General features: G+C 57.3%; 2 protein-coding genes and 1 long non-coding RNA gene across 4 annotated transcripts in view; all 3 read right to left on the bottom strand.

Annotated features, from left to right (window-relative positions):
* Positions 1-1,525: 1,525 nt before the first annotated feature.
* Positions 1,526-5,996, bottom strand: SELPLG (selectin P ligand). Its single transcript, XM_068654233.1, is given in 4 exon segments — positions 1,526-2,907; positions 3,468-3,631; positions 3,634-3,713; positions 5,987-5,996. Coding segments are annotated over 4 exon segments (1,554 nt in total). The 3' UTR covers positions 1,526-1,607.
* The window catches only part of CORO1C (coronin 1C), a 42,073-nt gene continuing 28,471 nt past the window's right edge, over positions 4,988-18,589 (bottom strand). For both annotated transcript variants that reach the window (XM_068653759.1, XM_068653760.1), the window contains exons 4-11: positions 13,703-13,832; positions 12,194-12,375; positions 11,551-11,670; positions 10,903-11,007; positions 9,455-9,600; positions 8,698-8,755; positions 8,364-8,609; positions 4,988-7,658 (exon numbers count right to left, since the gene is read on the bottom strand). In XM_068653759.1, the coding sequence (XP_068509860.1) occupies positions 7,539-7,658; positions 8,364-8,609; positions 8,698-8,755; positions 9,455-9,600; positions 10,903-11,007; positions 11,551-11,670; positions 12,194-12,375; positions 13,703-13,832 (1,107 nt within the window). In that variant the 3' untranslated portion in view covers positions 4,988-7,538. The remainder of the gene's footprint in view (positions 7,659-8,363; positions 8,610-8,697; positions 8,756-9,454; positions 9,601-10,902; positions 11,008-11,550; positions 11,671-12,193; positions 12,376-13,702; positions 13,833-18,589) is intronic.
* On the bottom strand, positions 14,387-18,586 carry LOC137841161 (uncharacterized). Its single transcript, XR_011088474.1, has 2 exons — positions 17,797-18,586; positions 14,387-17,705 (listed from the first exon to the last, which is right to left on the bottom strand). It is a non-coding gene; the product is annotated as an uncharacterized lncRNA (long non-coding RNA).

Below are 18,589 nucleotides of genomic sequence, written 5' to 3'. Positions count from 1 at the left end.
CCCACAGGGCTGGGCTCTGCGGGGCGGGTGGCACAGCCACCTCCAGCCCAACCCGGCAATTTGGGAAATTTCGGGCCTGGCTCTGCCTCTAATTTGCTTTGCTGGAGCAGCAAAACGCTGGGATTTGGGGGGAGGAGGCCTTGTCCTGTAGGGCTGCACCTCAGCGCGTGCAGCCTCGTGTGTGGCACTGCACGGCCCCATACCCCACAAAGGGCCCCGTACCCCACAAAGGGCCCCATACCCCACACTGGGCCTCGTACCCCACAAAGGGCCCTGTACCCCACACTGGGCCCTGTCCCCCTACACGTTCCCCATGTCCCACAGGGCCCCATTCCCCACACAGGGCCCTGTCCCCACACACGTCCCCATGTCCCACAGGGCCCCATTCCCCTCATGCCGCCCCCCCCGGGGCAGCGGGGCCGCCCGTGCCGGCCTCCTGCAGATTCCTAGGCCGTGAGCTGGGCTGTAGCAGCCCGTCAGGCCAAATAGGGCGATCCCTGGCGGCTGGTCCCAATCCCAATCCCAATATTTCCCCACAGAAAAAGGATCCTAGCCCAAAGTGAGGCACCCTGAGGGGGCAGCACCCCCACACTGCCCCCTCCTCTGCTGGGGTGAGGTGACAACCCCCACAGTCCCCACGTGTGTCCTTGCTGTCCCGGGGACACACAAACCCCATAAAAGCAGGGACGTGGCCTCCTGTGAGGGGTTTTCACACGGGGATGTTGGCTCTGTGGAGGTGTGGGGGCGACGGGGGCGATGCCCACCCTGTGGCACCTCCCTGCTGTAAGGGACCCCACGGGTGACTGTCCCCGCTCCCCAAACATGGCTCCAAACCCCTACACCGAGTGCTGGGGGGTGTCACCAATATGGGACACGAGCGGTGTCCCCCCCCCCAGCATGCGAGGGTCCCTCTGAGAGGCCGCACGGGCTCGCCATAAACATTTACATTCACCGGGGGCCCGGGCCCGGGTGGAAAATATTTGAAGCGGGGCGTGAATGTAAACACGGGGCCGGGGACGCGAACAGGGCCGCTCTCGAGGCACAGGGGACGGCACCACGGGGCCACCAGCGTGTGCCGAAACGCTTCGGTGCCCAAGCGTGGGCTGCGAACCAACCACAAGGGCGGTGTGAGGAGGGCGGTGGGGATGTGGGGACATGGGGACGGGGTGGGGACACGGGGACAGCATGGGGGGACGGGGATGGGGATGTGGGGACGCAGAGGTGGCAGGGAGAGCTCTGGGATGTTCCTGCTCCCCGGGGTGGGTCCTGGTGGCGTCCCCTCACCCCTCTGTGTGGGACACCACAAATGTCCCCACCCCGGCCCCAGCGGTGTTTCTGCCATGCCCCCCACCCTTTTAATTCCTGCCATGAGTCCGGGGACCCAAAGCCGCCGTCCCCGGCTGCTCAGCACCCAGGGAAGGGAGTTGGGGGGGGGGGGGTTTCATTTCTGCTGCCGCCAGAAGAAGAGGATGGAGAACCGAAATTTCGGGAGGGGGATGTGGGCAGGAGCCAAGAGACCACCACGTCCGGGCAGGAGAGGCACTTTAATGGGGAGACCGAGTCCGTTCCAGCTGCTTCTGCTTTGCAGGGGCCTCGAAGCCCCCGGCTCAGGGGTGCTCGGGGAGGAAGCTGCTGAGCGTCAGGTTGTCACCGTCGGCTTCGGAGCTGCCATCGGCCAGCAGCTTGCGGTGCCGGTGGGGGCCCAGCCGGGGGCCGTTGGTGGCGGGGGCCTCGCCGTCGGGCAGCAGGGAGGAGATGCAAACCATTTCGGTGGGGCTGAGCTGGTGGCGAGCCGTGCGGGCCCGGCGGCAGAGCAGGGCGGCCAGCACCGCCGTGCACACCATGAAGGAGGCGGCCACCAGAGCCAGCAGCAGGATGGCCAGCAGGCACTTGTTCATCAGAGCGTTGTCGTCCCAGGGGACGGCGGGGGGCTCCTCCACTGCCTTCCCCCCGGGTTTCGAGTCCGAGGGAGCCGCGGTGGCCTCCCCCGGGTGATACAGCACCGGGGGGTCCCTGGCTTTTTTGTGGATGATGCTGGTGGGGGGCAGAGCTGAGCGTGGCTCCGTGGAGGTGGCATCTGTGCCTCCAGCCATGCTCCCTGTGGAGACGTCATCCATGCTGCCGGCCACGGTCCCCGTGGAGGAGCTGGCATCCGTGCCACCAGCCACGGTCCCCTCGGTGCCAGGCCCCACGGATGCCACGGGCCAGCCAGGGGTGGCAGTGCCGTTACTTCGGGGTGCTGCCTCCGTGCTGGGCGCGGAGCTCGGCAGCAAGTCGGGGTCGAGGGAGTCGGTCTCATCCTGTGGGTCCGCGGTGCTCAGCGCCAGCTCCCGGTGCAGGCTGGCGTTGGTGCCCGCTGTCAGGGGTGGCTCCGTGCCCAGCGAGTCGGGCTCGGGGGAATCGGTCTCATCCAGGTCCACGGGCAAAGCGGTGGCCTCCAAGGGCAGGCTGCTGTTGGTGCTGAGCCCTGGAGGCAGTGTGGAGCCCAGCAGCAAGTCAGGGTCGGGGGAATCGGTCTCATCCAGGTCCACGGGCAAAGCAGTGACCTCCAGGGGCAGGCTGCTGTTGGTGCTGAGCCCTGGAGGCAGCGTGGAGCCCAGCAGCGAGTCGGGCGCGAGGGATTCGGTCTCGTTGCTCTCGGGCATCATGGTGGTGCCAGGGGGGGGCTGCCCATCATCGGCTCTTCGCCTGCGGGAGGGCAGCAGGGGCTCGGCCGGCGCTGGTTCTGCTGCCCCCCAGACCCACTGCAGCCCCCTCTGCTCCGGGGGTCCAGCCCCGCACGCCCGCAGGGTGCTCAGCACCAGCACCACCAGCACGGCCCAGCACAGCGCCATGGCACCTGGGGAAGGAGGGAGGGGGGAACGCAGAGGGTAGGTGAAACGGAGGCCCCTCCACCTGCGGGAGGCTCTGCAAAAAAAAAAAAATAAAAGCAAAATTGCAAAAGGAAGTCGAGAGGCTGGAAATGGGAAACGAGCCGTGCTGGAGGGGGCTGCTGCGAGATGGGTGGTTGCAGGCTGACGTCCCGCGTGGAAATGAAAGCACGGGGACGTCGCGCACGCTTCGGCTCGACCCCACCCCGGGCTGCCCGTCCTCCCCTCCGCGGGCGGCAGCGGGCCACCGCACGGCCAGAGGGTGCCCCAAAAGCTGAGCCATTCGCTCGGAGCAGAGCTGAAGCCACCCCAAAGCTCCCCACGGGCTGCCCCTCGCTCGCACTCAGCCCCGGCGGTTGGAGGGCAGGAAGGGCCCCACACCCAGCCCCAAACACCGACCGATGCCACCCGGAACAGGGGCTCCCACACCCACCATCCTACCCCCCCGGGGACCAGCACGGAGCAGAGTGACACCCCTGGGGGCCCGTGCGCACCCAACGCACCCCCGAGCATCCCCTCGGCACCCTCTCCATCCTTGGGGCTGAGCCCTAGGGGTGCCGGGGCCCGGATCTGGAGCACCCCCCCGCCAGGGCTCACCTCTTCCAGGGGACGCTGTGGGACCCCGAGCTGCAGCACTGGTGGCCGTCACCGCCGAGGGCCCGGCAGCCCCGGTACCGGCTGAGAGCTGAGGGGCGTCGCGGGCTGCGCCCCGCCTGCACCTCCCCGCCGGGGCGGGCAGGAAACACGGCTGCGGTTTCGGAGAGCCCTGCGGGGGAAGGACGTCACGCTGCCAGCGGGGGCCGCTGAGGGCTGGGGGCTTCGTGCACCCGTTGGGGTGCTCCCCTAAGTCCTGTCCCCGTTAGCGGGGGGTCCCTTGGGTGCCCCCGTCCCGCTCCCCCGGGTCTGCGTGCCGGGGCTGGCGGCTGCCCCGAAAGCAGAAGTGGAGGCAAAGGCGGCCCCGGGGCCCTTGGCACAGTGTGGGCATGGCCAAATGGGGGCAAGACACGGCCCCCACAAAGAGGCAACCCCATAGGAGGACCCCGATGTGGGGAGCAGCCTTCCCATGCGGCGAGGAAGCAGAGGAGGGATGCGGGGGCTTGGCTCGAGGCATTTGCAGAGCCCTTGTGCCAGGGCGCATCTCCTGGCCCCCAAAGGAGCAGCTGTGGGGCACGGCGGCATCTGGGGCACGGGGCCGCGGGCGTTCCCTGGGCACCCAGGGGTGCAGCAGCTCGGAAGGAACCCGCCCTGACCGCAGGCACCGGCACAGCAGCAGGCAGGAGCCGCAGCCGCAGGAAGGGTGCTGCAAGATCACATCCGCAGCGAGCGCTCTGCGGCTGCCGCCCGGGACCGTAAACAACCCCACCGCATCCCTCTGCCCCCCCGGCACAGCCCCACGGGGCCGTTTGGCTGCGTTCAGCCCCTCTGGAATCCCCCCCAGATCCCCTGGAGGATGCTCCTGGTCCCCTGCACATCACCTGGGGAAAAATCCCCTTGGGTTGCGGATGGGCACGGGCAGCGAGGGAGCAGCTCCTCAAGAGCATCCCCGTCCTGTCCCTATTTCGGCTTCCGCGGGGACCCCCAGCAGCATCCCATCCATTCAAACCCGGGGTTTGCTCACTGGGAAGCCTCCAACCTCCTGCTGGAGGAGGCACCGCAGGGACCAGGCTGCTTGGCCACAGTCTGACGCGCTCGGCTTCCCATCTCCACACTGGGTGCTGTCAGTTACGACACCACCAGGCCATAAAACCTAAATTGTGGGCGCTACCGAGGCTCACCCACCCCACACAGAGCCCGGAGCAATGCCGGGTGTCCTGGGCGGCCGGGGCATGGCTTGTCCCTGTCCCTGTCCCCGTCCCCATCCCTGTCCCCGTGCCTGGCTGCAGGATTTGCAGTATCACCCCCCGCAGCCCCTCCATCTGCCCGTGCCGGGCTCCAGGAGGGGACCTGGGCGCACATTCAGGCCGTGACGTTGTCCCCACTCCTACGCCTTCCTGAGCAGCTGCTGCCGCAGCTCCCGGCCCCGAAAAAGGGGCGAGCAGCACCCGTGCCCCCCCCCTCACCCCCCGCCAGCCACCCCGGGCAGTGCCAAGCGGAGCCAAAGAAGAAGCAACCAGGAGGAAGTTTGTAATCAATGAACTTTTATCTCTTGAAAATGGCAGCAAATATTTGGACAGATACTTAGGGCCGCTCTATAAGAGCGCATCTTTCAGGACGTCGCTGGTTCTCTTCTGGGATATCACGGCTACAAAAAGCTTCAGGCACTGAACTCGGGCTGAGCCTGGCTGGGCATCATCAGTTCGTTTCGATTAAAGACAGGCTGGAAACTCCAAACCACGGCGGCGTTGCCTCCGCCCTCCTCAAACCGTCCACCGCACCAATCTCATCTGGGCATCTCGCTCCAGCAGCTCAGAAACTTTGTTCCCTCCGATTAGAAAAAACTCAAAACAAAAAAAAACAAAACCCGCAAGGTCCCCAAGCACACAACACCGACGTCACACGTACAAAAATCGACACAGAGAGCACCGTTTGGGGGGGGGGGGAGAGCAGTTTGGTTTTGTTTTCCAAAAAATGATCAAAATGAAAATGAATACAGATCGTCTCAGCCATTGACCGCAATACAAAACCAGCACCAAATATTCGAGCAGCCCGCGGCTGGGCTGGGAACCCAGCACCAGGGCTCATTTCCCCCCCCCCTACACCAGCATCCAGGCAGGGAAAACGTGCCCCGTCTATGATGCTAACCACTTAAAAGGAAGAAAATCCACTTTTCTTAAGCTTTCCTGCTAGGAACCGTAACACGTCCTCTGTCCTTCGCACCCCCTCCTCGTGCCTCTCCAACTACTTCGCCCAGCAGCACCGACAGCCCTCCAGGGCAGAGGATCCTCCACCTGTAAGCTGTGAACATGCAAACGCTGAAGGAAAAAAGGGGAAAAAACGGGGAATTTGCGGACTTGTAGCCAGCCAGAGGGAGGAAGGATGGTTTTGGGTGGGACAAAGGGACGCACCCTGCTCTGCGTGCCGGCCCCAAGCGCACACGCACAGCGTGGTGGCAGGGAGCTGGGCCGAGGAGCAGAGCCCAGGGATGGGTTTTTGGGGCTCGGCAGCTGCCAGCTCACTCCTGGCCATCGCTCGGACCCCCGAGGGTTTTATCCAGGTCTGGATTTAACCAGGGGTGCACGCAGCAAAAGGGTGAAGCCCCCCCCCCCTTTGGCAGCGCAGACCCCACACGAGCAGAGGTGGAGAGGAAGAGATCCCAAAATGAGCTCTGCGAGTCCTGCGCACCCCCAGGGGTTTTGGGGTGAGGATCTGGAAGGAGCAGGGGAGAGCAGCACCTCCCCGGCTGGGACTGCAGGGGGCGAGGGTCACCAAGCTCACCTGGGAACAAACCCTTTCCTGTGAAATTTTAAGGCAAGGAGGTTAAAAAATATATATATATATATAATCGGGGACAGTTTGTTTCTGGAGACCCCCGGTGCCAGTCCCCCAGCTACCCCTAAGGGTGCTTGGGAAGCAGAGCCAAGATTTCTACCATCAGTACTAAAGTCGAAGAATTTAATTGCAAGCTCACAGGATTTAAAAAGCTTCCAAAAGCAAAGAAGCCCCAGAGGCTGACGGCAGCTGTGGAGCAGCCCCAAGCACTCCCAGTGCCATGCGTGGCCGCGCCGGAGACGAGGCAAGATGGGAGCAGCCCCCTGCTCGCAGCCTCATGCCTTGTGCACACCTTGAATTTTACACTCCAGGGCTAAAAATGCAACCCAGCTCCTGCAGGGAACAGCTCCTGCCTTACCACAACAACCAGCAACTGCAACCTGCCCGCTCGGGCAGGGCTGGAGGAACCCAAACCGCGGGGTTATTTTACGAGGGGGAGGCGATGCTCAGGTCAAAAGTTGTGCAGGGAGGAAGAAGGAGCAGAGGCAGTCTGTGGCATGAATCACTTCATTCAGCACTATATATATATATATATATATTTTTTTTTTTTTTGTTAAAATCGTTAGACAGCGGCCATCAGAACACATCGGGAAGGCAGGAAGGTCAGCTCGCACGGAACCTCTGAGGGAGCTCAGCAGCAGCCTCGGCCACACTGCAGGGGGAACCGATCTGATTGTTCAAAATTGGAGATTTATACAAAATAGCTCGGGTTTGGATCTCTCAACAAGTATAAACACCCAGCACACGCACACACGCGCACACACACACCGTGCCGTCCCTTTCGATTTAAAACACAAATACTGCAAAGTGGCAAATAAGAAAAATAAAAAGCAACTTTTTTTTTTTTTTGTTTCGTTTTTTTGGCAACTTTAAAAAAATGGTTAAGAACAATGTGGCATTGGTCCCTAAATCTAGAAAAAAAGGTATTTGGGCACAACATTGAAAGTCATAATGGGTTTGTTGTCAAGAATTCATAACATCTGGAGGAAAAAAAAAAACTGTCAAAGTAGCACTTATTCTTTTTGAATTGTTTGACACAGTCACAGAAATTCATTAAAACATCAGGAAAAAAAAAAATATTTCACTAAAAAGCTTGGCTTTTAATCATCGGCTCTCGTTGACGTGAATTTTGGGAGAAGAGGAAAGCTCGTACTGGAATGCTGCACGCTGCTGCTTGCCGAACCGGGGAACTGGAATGTGTCTGGGCTGGCAGCGCCCGCCAGCGCCCGCTCGCCCCGCTCAGTCTGCGATCTTCGCCATCTGCTGCTCCAGCTTGGAAATGCGCTCGTCCTGGTTGGTGATCGTGTCCTTTATGGATTTCAGCTCCCGCAATATCTCGTCCAATTTGGCTTCGTTTTGCTGCAGCGGAAGAGAAGAGGCGTGGTGGTTACGGAGCTGGTGGGATGGGGTCTGCAGGAGGGAGTGTTCAGAGCGAGGCAGCTCGCTGGGGGTCACCCCAAAGCTGTACGGTGCTGAGGGTGCCTGGCACACACACAGGGATGAATCCTGCTTTTTAGAAGCATTTCATCACTTCCCCAAGCTGCCCTCTCCCTGCCTCCACGCATCACCACGCCATCCCTTAGCTGTCCCCCCAGCCGGGCGATTCTCTTCAACCTCCTCCCAGACCCGCGTAGCCTGAGGTTGGTTTGTCCCACGGGGTTTTGCACACACACAATAAGGTGCCCGGTTCAGAATCTTATATTTTTCCCCAACAAATGGCTTTGGCTAACTCCCTGCAGGACGTGGCACACACAACCTGCAGAGCTGAGCAGCGAGCTGGCTGCTCACAGGAGGTGTTTCACACCCAAACGACCCAGCCTCGTGCAACCCCGTGCTCACAGAGAGCCTCGGGCTGAACAAACCCAAGCAGGCGTGTGGCCGGGCTGAGATCCCAAGTTTTCCTTTGCCCCACAGCTCTCTGCAGGTAGAGAAACCTGCAGCTGGCCCCAGGGTGCTCAAATCGTGCACCCTTGGGCTTTGTTACGGCTGTGTCCGAAGATCCAGCACCCTGGCAATCATCAAGGCTCAGGTCACCGTCCCCAAAACCTCACAGATTTTACTCACAGGGTCTGAGGCATCAGCTGCTTTCTTTGGAGCATTTATGAGATCACTTTTCTTGTTTGCGGCCGGCTTGTTGTCCAGTATATTCTTCTTGACCACCTTGAGATCCCTGTTCTTGCCAGGAATGTAGCCATGCTTCAAGGAAATGAGCAGGGGATCGGCGTTCTTCCCCTCGAACCACTCCTCTGCCTCCAGAGCTGCCTCGGGGCCGGCCGTATCAGGGTACAGATCATCCTGGAAGAGGTCCGACTGCAAGGAGAAACGAACTGGTCAGGCTCCATGGGGCTGGAAGGCACGAAGCTGGCTTCAAACCACGCAAGCAGGAGGCTGCGCTCACCTTTCGCGGGACCGTCATGATGATGGGCTCACACTTCCTCTCGTGAAGCTTGAAGAACCTTTCCGAAAAAAAGGAGAAAAAAGAAAAAAGCAACGTGACTCGGCAGCCAGGACAGGCAGCACGCCATGCAAAGGAAGCCTCGGTTCTGCTGCTCATGCACAGCAGCGAGACGGAGGCAGCGGGCAGCGAGCAATCCTAAGGAGTCCCAGCAGAGCCCTGTTAAGGGCTGGAAAAAACTACCTGGGTGCGTGCCGAGCTCCCTCTTAGGTACTGGGTGACTTCAGAGGGTCGCACTTTGGCCAGAAGGGGCTGTCAGAAAGGCACAGCCCGCTGCTCGGGCTGTCGAGACAAGCAGCACACAAGCAATGTTCAGGTCCCATCCTAGGCAGCCCGCTCCACGCTTGGGTCACCCCTTCCAGCCTTCAACCTGAGCAGTGCTGGAAACTCCTCAGCTCTGCTGACAAATTCTGCAGCCAGCCGTGAGCTCTAAGCCCTTCCAGGAGCTGCTGAGGATTTATCCTGCTGGCTCTCACTGCCCTTTACAACACGCTCGGCCCAAATCCTGTCACATTTTCAGGCTGCATCACCTCACGCCCAGCAGAAGCGTCCCCCAGCAAACACTACGCAGGTGCTGGTGGAGCTGGGGCCTCTGGAGCAGCGTCCCCGTGCCCAGCAGCTGGGGGTTTGCCAGCAGGGAGCACAAATGAGTTTTGTGGAGGGCTCCCAGCCCCTTTGGCACGCGAGGTGCTGGCCTTACCTGGCGATCTCACACTTGTTCACGTCGAGGCCCCTCTTTGGCATGAACCCCATCCCTCTCTGCGGCTCCTTGCTGCTGAAGGTGTTGAGGTAGTGAACGTAGGGGGACTCGTCCGTGATCTCGAAGTAGCGAATGCTGCTGTCACCCTGCAGGACACCAACAAGGACCCCTCTGGAGGCTGTGGGGACACAGCACCCCGCGTGCCCACGCACCCCTTCCCTCCTGGGCTGGGCAGGTATCGCTCTCGCCCGATTCCCTCTCCTTCCAGGGATGCCACCACAGAGCAGCACGGTTTATACACAACTTTTTTGTTCCCTAAGCTCAAGCTCCTGCTGCTTCCCAGGCTAATGTCTCACCTGCGGCTGCTGGCAGCACGCTGCTGTCTGCTCAAATATCACATTTTCTCTTGTGAAAAAGCTAAACTTGCTGCCTCGGTTTCCCCAAAGTAAGGAGAAGATTCCTGCTTTTCAGCAAAGTCACTAAGAGCTTTTTGCTTTTTTTTTTTTTAATTAGTTTGTTTTAAAACATTTCGAAAAGGAAAACTAAACATATTGGTGCTCTGCAATTTAGCTACATGACAGGTGATCTTGCACACAAAATAATCTTAAAAGCGGTGCACAAGCAGATTTATAACACTCAGCGCTGACGAGGACAGGAAATTATCTGCACACCCAGTTAGAACTAGAGCTGGGCACAAAGGCTGTAAAACCAAATCCTCTGTTTGACTCCAGAGGATCCTCCTCCACCACCATCTCTGCGACAGCGGAGGAGGCAGCAGAGGTACAGAACGAGTTATTTACAGAACGAGTAGTTCTCATTACAAAGACAGGGTTGTTGAGTTTTCTTTTATGGATCCTTTTTTATTTTTTTAATTCCTTGTTCATCTTTGTCTTGTCTTTAGCTCCTGGCTGTACCACGTCCAAAGCCGTGGCGCTCAGAAGTGCTTCAGAGCACTCAATGCCTACAAATTGCTTTTACAAAGGAGCACGTGTGATTCCAGTTTTCTTTTATTTAACCCCACAAAATTCGAGTGAGTATTGCTACACGCTCCATCATCATCGAGAGCAAGGATAACATCATCCGAAATGCACCTTCCTCCCACATTAAGGCACAACCTTTCAGGTCAACGACAACGAAAGATGTTTTAATGACAGTATGCGACTTGCTGCACTAAGAGCAGCTTTAGTTGAGTAAATCCATCTCACAGAAACATCCCATTACATACCAGACCTTCAGAGTCTCTGCATGGTGCTGCAAAGTGAGGATCAAACTGATTTCAGAGCAGCCTGGATTTTTTCAGGTTTGTCCACAACCCCAGCCAGCACCGCAGCACTCAATTTCTAGCCCTGCCCCTCTCAGTGAGACACTTGGTGGACACTTCCTTGGCATTGTTCGTTCAATCAGATGCCATTTTAACAAGCCTAATCATCCTAAAAGGTCCCCCTTACCTTGCCACACAAGTAGATAATGTTGGTGTCCGGGTCGTAGAAGGGCAGCAGGACCCCGTTGCTGGTGTCCATCTCGTGGAGGGCTATTGGCTCCTCCATGTTTTTCTGGAAATGAAAAAAAAAATAAATCTGTTGTTAATGAAGAACGGAACAACTCGTGTTAACACGAGATCTGTATTATTAACAGCTCTTTGGAGCTGGTGGGACACTCAGCAGTGGCTTCCCCACCCTGAGGGCTCTGTATGTTAGATTAACAAACGCTGCAGATGCTTCACCAGCTCATTCACTCCCCAAAGATGTTTTCATCGCACATTAAAACCAGGATAATTCACAAAGTGAAGAGAAAGACATGACACGGCCATACTGGTGAGTGCCTTGTGCCAGTGTGACGAGCTTGCTGCTGTCTTGCTCTGTACATAAAACATTCAGAGAGGAAGGAGCGCCCTTCACACAGAAATTCCTTCACCGAGTGAACACAAAACCCAAATACCAGCCAGATGTTCTGGCACAGGAAGGCTGAGCAGGCTCAGACGTAGCCAGAAGAGGGAATACCCTCGAGTTTACAAACCAGGAGTGCAGCAGGTGACGGCAGGCCCTGGTTAGCAGCTCGAGGGCGCTACAACAGGTAGCAGCAGGGCAGGGACCTACCGGGTTCCACAGGGCGAGCTGCCGTTCGCTCATGCGGCTGAAGCCGGTGGTGAAGATGTTTCCATCGGCGAGGAAGATGGCTCGCATGGGCCGGGCTCCCTCGTGGGTCTTCTCTTTCTCCTGAAATAGATTTAGAAATGAGCCTCTAGCAAGGCAATAAAAGCCCAAGCGGTGCAGCTCTTCTGGCTGCACCGAGTCCCTGGCACACGTGGATCCTCCACGGAGCAACGTCCAACTATCTTTGCCTGATGCTCGAGGGAAGAAACCAATTAATAAGCAACAAAAGTAGTCGCAGCTGTTTTGTTTCAGCTTTACCTGATTCTTACAAGGCTGAAGGAAGACTCCTTTGCAAGCTACAACACATACGCAGGCTGCTAAATCTCCGCTTTGCATCCACAACTTTGAAAGCGTAATTATGCAGGAGGATTAGATGCGGAATTACACTCCGGCAGGTTTTAAAACCGAGCCCGAAAATCCTAGTTCAAACACTAATTCCAATAAACCCAGACAAATCCTTCAGCCGCCGCTCTCCTTCTTGTAATTTCTTCCTCGCTTTGAACATGACAAAATAGAGCACGCTCTGGGCTCAAAGGCTCGCTCTTCATTCACCCTCTGCTGTAGGGGAATTGCTCTGCACACTTACGGCAACGATTTCTTGTTTCCTGGGGTCAATAATTCGCACTTTCTTGTCTTTGGAAGCTGTACAGATGAGGCTGCCGTTGCGATTCCAGCTGACGTTGTAAATCACATCCACGTGCATGTCGTCCAGGTTTATGAGGGCCTCGCCTGTCCCCACGTTCCAGATGATGATTGCGTTATCGCAGCCTGGGAGAGAGAACAGCAGGTACAAATCACAACCGTGGCGGAAAGGGAAAAAAAGCCAGAGGCAGAGAACAAGAACTAAAACCTGCTGCAGCTCCAGTGCCTCAGGCACTGTCTCTTAAACACGGTTATGTACGCAGAGCCCCAGGCAGATGCAGGCTCAGAGTCGGGACAAAGCAGCCAGAGAGCCCCACATACAGGTGGTCCAGGGCTGGCAGCGCAGGGGAGGGCTGAAAATATCACAGCAGCAGCTCGAGAAGGCTCTGGGGCAGCGTGAGAGGTCCCCGGGGGAGATGAAGCTGAAGGTAGGGCAGGAGGAGCCGTCAGTCCGCCAGGTGAGGGAACAAAGCCCAGCGCTGAGTTATCCGGCTTCCCTAACGCTCAAGGAGGGGTGAAAACACGCTGAGGCTAAAATAATGATCACTGCGCCCTTCCAAACAGCCTGGGACATCCAGCATCGGTTTGTCGCCACCAAGAGGAGCCCTGGGGACCACAACGACCTGATGGCACCGAGGCTGCCCGGACACACACATCCTGCTGCCTGCGAGCGCAGCAGTCTGGAAAAGCTACCTAGGAAGAACAAGCCTCTCCTTCTGTGTGTCCTCACACACAGTTTCATTAATTTCAGTGCCACAGTGTCTGCAATCAAAGCGTTTTTGGGGAAACCAGATCAAAAGCCAGACAGTACCTCAGGGGGCGTTTACACCCCCCAAAACCCCACAGAGCTCAGCTGACTGCGGCCGGAACGATTTGCTTCTTTTATTAGGCTCCAGCCTAAAGGTCATGCTATGAAAGCCTCGGAGTGAGCTAATGGATAATGACTTTTCCATTTTATTTCCATCATGATTTGACTGTTTTTCAGTGGTCAAAAGAATCTGACTGCATAGACCGGGCCGGCCAAGGAGACGATTTGGGAAATGCTGAAAGCTTGGGGATGGACCAGGAGGACACCTTGCAGGGGCCAGCGAAAAGGAGAAACACTTGGGCCTTTAATAAATGAAATAAAAACATGGAAACAGGAAGGAGGGGAGCGCGTATGCAAATAGTTATCAGCTGATGGAGCTTGGGATAAAAACTGGGGCAGTTTTCATACAGTAATTCATGCCTTCAGCTTCCTGGTTCTCGTCCCTGTAAGAGCAGGGATAAAAGGCTGGGACGCGGAGAGGGCTTTGAGCCACGTGTCCCAGCCTTCTGAGGAACCGTCACGGGTTTGTGATTCACTGGCCCCAAGCTGCCGGGAGAGGGAAAGGAGCAGCCAGGCTCCAAATCCCTGCTCCAGGACACGGCAGCAGTGACAGGAGGCGGAGGTGGCCGGGAGCTGCCCCCGTACCTGCGCTGAGCAGCACGTTGCGCGCGGTCGGGTGCCAAGCCACGATGCCCACTCGCTTCGAATGGCCTTCTAGAACCACCACCGGCTCTGTCAAGGACAGGGTGAGTCCGTTCTCGGGGATCTGCCACACCTGGAGAGGGGGAAAAAGGAAAGAGGGTTAGCCAAAGGGCATCCATCCCCGCTGCAGAGCGCGTTTCTCATTTAATTCACACCTCCTGTGCCAAGGCAGAGCAGAAGGCCAGGCTGTCCCTCCTGATATAAACAGGAAAATGGGAACAAATCCCCCGTTAGCTCCTGGCAGAGGTCAGAGCAGCCCGGCTCAGCCCTGCAGGACCTGCCTGCGTGGTGCACAACCCTCCTGCGGCCAGGAGAGAGCCGTCGGGAAGAGGAACGACCCCGAGCACCTCCAGCCCGTGCCTTCGCCTTGCCAGCTGCAGAGCCGGGCATTTCCCAGCCCCAGGGGGCAGCTTCTGCAACCAGGGATGGGAGGGAGGAAAAATCCCCGTGCCCCAGGGCAGGAGCTGCCCTCCCACAACTATTCCTGCAATTCAGCATCGGACCAGAGCCTTTGAACTGAGCCTGACCTGCACAGAGCGCATTAAACCCGCAATGAACCCATCGCCCAGCAGTGAGAGCTGCCCACGGGTAGGTGGCAGCATCAGAGCACGTTTCCCTCGCCTCCTATTGTTTGTTTTTTGGGTTTTGTTTTTTGTTTTTTTCCTGGAGGAGCAGAGCAGGGACCCCCAGCCCTGCCCGCAGCACCCAGGCAAGGGGGCAGGGCAGGGGCTGCGACCCAGGCGGGTTTTGGGGTGAGGCAGACACAAATGCATGGATTTTCGCTCTCATCCCAGGTTCTCTCTTCTCCCAGGGACTGCTCAGATGAAAAGCTCTGAGACATGAGAATCCCCTGGGTGTCCCAGCTCACCTCCAACCAGCCCTGATGGGATTCCAGCCCCTGGTGCCACCCTCTGGGCGCTGTCCCTCTCCACATCCTCAGGCCCCCTGCAGAGGATTCCTGCTCTAGGATTTCAAATCCCTTCTCCTCCTCCTGGCTTATGGGACCGCGGGTGACAAGGTGACAAACGCCGTGGCTTTTTCCAGTGGTCAGGGTTTTAAATTGGGCTACAAAGCAGAGCTGGGCACTCCGAAGAGCAGCGCATCGCCCCGCTCGCTCCGGCCACCTCCTGCCCTCGGAGGATTGTGTCCAAACCCCTCACACATCGCAGCAAGGCACTTCACCTGCCTGCTGCAGGGTGAAACCGGGTTACAAAGCTGTCAGTTCTTACAGAGGCAGCTTTGTTCACGCCAGCCAGGGAATAAAAACCTGACAGCAGCAGCAGCAGCTCGGCGCACGGCTGCTGACGGGAGCGCAGAACGCGCAAATCAGCCTGCTAAAAGCAGCACCCGCACTTGGTGTAATTATTGCACGCAGGTCTCACAGGAACCGCCTCCGAACCCTTCACAGCTCCGAGCACTAAGGCAATGCTGCAAAAAATAGGGATTACCTAAAGTGGGGAGACGGCTGGCACAGGAGGGGGGGCCGGGAGACGGAGCCGAAGGGACCCGCGGGGGTGACAGCCTGGGAAAGGGCGCTGGGCGCAGCTGAGAGACAAAAACCACCAAAACCAGAGACAAAACTCACCAAAATAGCTTCTCCTCTAGACAAAAAGGCCCTGGCGGTTAGGGCTGATGGAGGCAAGCTGATGTTACACCAAGGATTAAGCAAGGAGCCAGATATTTGCTTACCCCAGGGTCCCGAGGAGCCCTTAGAAACAGCAAAGCCTCGGTGAGCGCAGCGTCTCTTCCCCCTCGGGGAAACCAAGCTTTTCTGCCCCGATTCACCCAATCTCACCCCAAGGGCAAGGCTTTGTGGGAGCAGCTCCGAAAATTGGATTTATTCACTCAAAGCCAGGGGCAGCACCAGCTCCTACCCGAGCAGAAGCCGGCAGCCCGGGCGCAAAGGGGCAGCTTTTACACCCCTGGCTCTCCGTGCCAAGGCAGCAGCACAGACTGGCAGAAGGGGCTGGGACCCCTCCCCAGACATCCCCTTTTTTATTTTTTTGGGGTCTGAGCTGGGGAGCAGGCCTTCGGGGTGAGAGCAGCCCCGCTGCCAAGCCCTCTGCGTGCCGGAGAGCTCCAGGACTGGGTTCAAACCTGAGCCAGCGAGCGCAGGGGGTGGGAGGGGAACGGGAGGAATTACAGGCAGAATACCAAGGGAAAGGAGGTTTTTTAAGGAGCCTCTGGAGGACAGAGTTTGTTGGTTTTTCTTCTTCAAGGGAAAGAGGGAAAGCCCCTATAGTTTACAGCAGCTGCAGAGCAGTGTAATCCTCTGCAGATTACAGAAACGATTGACCCAATAATCCTGCTTGGTATTGCAAAAAAAAAAACAACCACGAGGAGTGTAAAAGGTCAGGGGATGCTCCCAAGCGACCTGGCCCCCTCATTCCTGCCCGGGGTGGGGTGCCTCTGCTCAATTACTTTGTGCATCCATCCTCAGCCCAGCCTGGTGCCCAAATCGTTCACCCCGTGGGGACAGAGCTCGGTGCCACACCACCACCACCAGCACTGCTCCGGGACTGCCTGGTGCCAGGCTCCCGTCTCAGGTCGCTGCGAGGGCTCTGGTTTAACCTTAAAACAATTTGCTCCATCGACTGAACTCCTCTCCTGCCGTTACCAGCAAGCTCGTTAGCATTCAGCTGCTGATGAAGCTCATCTTCCATACCTGGGAGAGGCCAGCTGGTGTCACCTACACGTCTTTACACGGTCATTTTCCAGCTGAATTAAAAAAGCTGCAGCACGTTACAGGCATTCAGCAGAGCGCCGAGCAGAAATATTTAAATAACTCCTGATTTGTAGGCACAAGAGAATCCTTCCCCAAAGGGACACACAGCTGAAGCCCAGCAGTGCTGCATTTGGTGGGGTTTTATACAAGGGAGAAGCCCACAAATTCAGGATCTGGTAGCACTGCGGGCAAGGAGATGCGGTCAGAAAACCAGAGAAGAGAAGTGAGGGGGGGGGAAAAAACAGGCAGGCAGGCAGAAAAGATGGAAAACCTGGGCAGAAACAGCGTCAACGAACTGATGGCCTTGGAAAATGTAAGTTGCTTTTTGAAAGCAGCTGCCACTTCTGCAGAAAGCCACACAGTTTTCCTCCATCACATCACTACTTTTGCATTTCTTGTGGCTAACGAGGAGTTCAGAGCTGAAGACTGCAGATCCTTTAAACAAAGTCAGGAGGGTTTACTCGGTGACAGGCTGTTTGGGAAGCAGGGCTCCAAAACCTTTGCTGAAGACCAGCAAAGCAACCAGGATGCCAAATTGCTTGTGCCGAGAGAGAGAAAACGCAATTAAAGCTGGGAGGGCTCAGCAGCTCGTCCAGTTCCTCTCCCGGATGGCCCAGGCGTGTTCTTTACACGCAGCCTCCGGCTCTGTCCAGCGCAGCTACCACGTGCCGAGTGCCCTGGGACGCAGCACTTCCCATCACAAACTGCGTGACACCCAACAGGAGGCTCCTCTTGGTCCTGCGGAGCAGCAGGCTCGGTTCCTGGGGACGGTTTGTGTCCGTATCAGCAGCCCTGGACAACTTGCACAATGTTGGTTTTCTGCAGAACTCAATCCCCGCGGAGCCTCGCAACATACTTGGCATTGCACTTGGATTAGAGGCTGGTTTTTGCCTCCAGAAAGGCAGCCGTGGACCTCGGCCTCGTCGTCTGCTGCTGCTGCTGCTCGAGTTTCACCCCACCTCGCGGGCTTTCTGGGCTCTGCTTTCCAGAGCAGCATTAAAGCATCCTTCAAAGCTCAGCTCTAGCCCAGTAGTGACGGTTAGAAACACAGAAGCTTGTTGTTTTGTTTAATATTAAATATAGGACAATTTGTTAACATGCTTCGGCTTCCAAGACTGGGAGATCACAGGCAAGAGCTGTCCCAGGATAAGCCTCCTGGGATGAATCCCCTCCCAAACATCTGAACGATGAGCAGAAGCAGAGGAATTTATCTGCCGTGATCTATAATAAGATTTCAATATAACATTCAGCCTACAGCATTTCTAAATATGGCCACAGATCACTCAAGTTCTTTGGCGTTCTTTCATCTCACCAGGATTTTCTTTCACTTCTGCTGCTGCGTTTGGGATTCCACATCCAGCACCGGGCAAGGTCGACTTTTGTTCAGCGCGCCCTGGACGAGGTGAGCGAGGACTCAGCACCAAGGTTGGCAGGTGCAGGATTTGGATCCCTGTTACTACGTGTTTTAAACGTCTGGTATCTACTCACAGTCTGTAGGTAGGAGGAGAATGGAAGCTGCATCCTTACATCAAGGGCTGAAGCAGTTCTGCAAGCGGATGCGCTCGTTCCCCTCTCGCCCCCACCTCCTTCCAGCACACGCCACCAAATCTGCCAGGACATCTGAGGAACGGAGCCACCTCTGCCTTCCCTAGAGCACTGCAGATCAGAACAAGTCACCGCTGCCTGGCACAGCTCCTCCTCTTCTCGAGCAGCAGACGGATCCCCAGAGGAAGGAAAAATGGAAGAGCAGCTCGAGATGAAACCAGAAAGCCACCAGCCAAGCCAGCTCCACCAAGCGTGACCTCGGAGCTGGAGGGGTTCTCCTCTCCAGAAAAAGAACCAGTTGTGAGGGTGCAAATTCTGTCACACAGGTACCAGAGCTGGTTTTGCTCCAGTACCCATCTGTCTCCTGCAGAAAGGGCACCGTAATTCCTTGAGCAGAGCCAAAATGTGATGGAGAGAACGCCCGGGACTTCCGACACCGGGAAGGATCTGCGCTCGGTGTCGGGGCAGCAGATCCCCATCTGCCCTCCGAATCACAAACATGTGCAGCACCCCAATTTGGGCGAAGCAAGCCCTGCTCCGTTTGGGAACCCCGGGCCACT

Source organism: Anas acuta, chromosome 17 (assembly GCF_963932015.1).
Source record: "Anas acuta chromosome 17, bAnaAcu1.1, whole genome shotgun sequence".
Classification (NCBI taxonomy): domain Eukaryota; kingdom Metazoa; phylum Chordata; class Aves; order Anseriformes; family Anatidae; genus Anas; species Anas acuta.
Note: the sequence above shows the minus strand (reverse complement) of the source record. Positions and strands in the feature narration are given on the sequence as shown.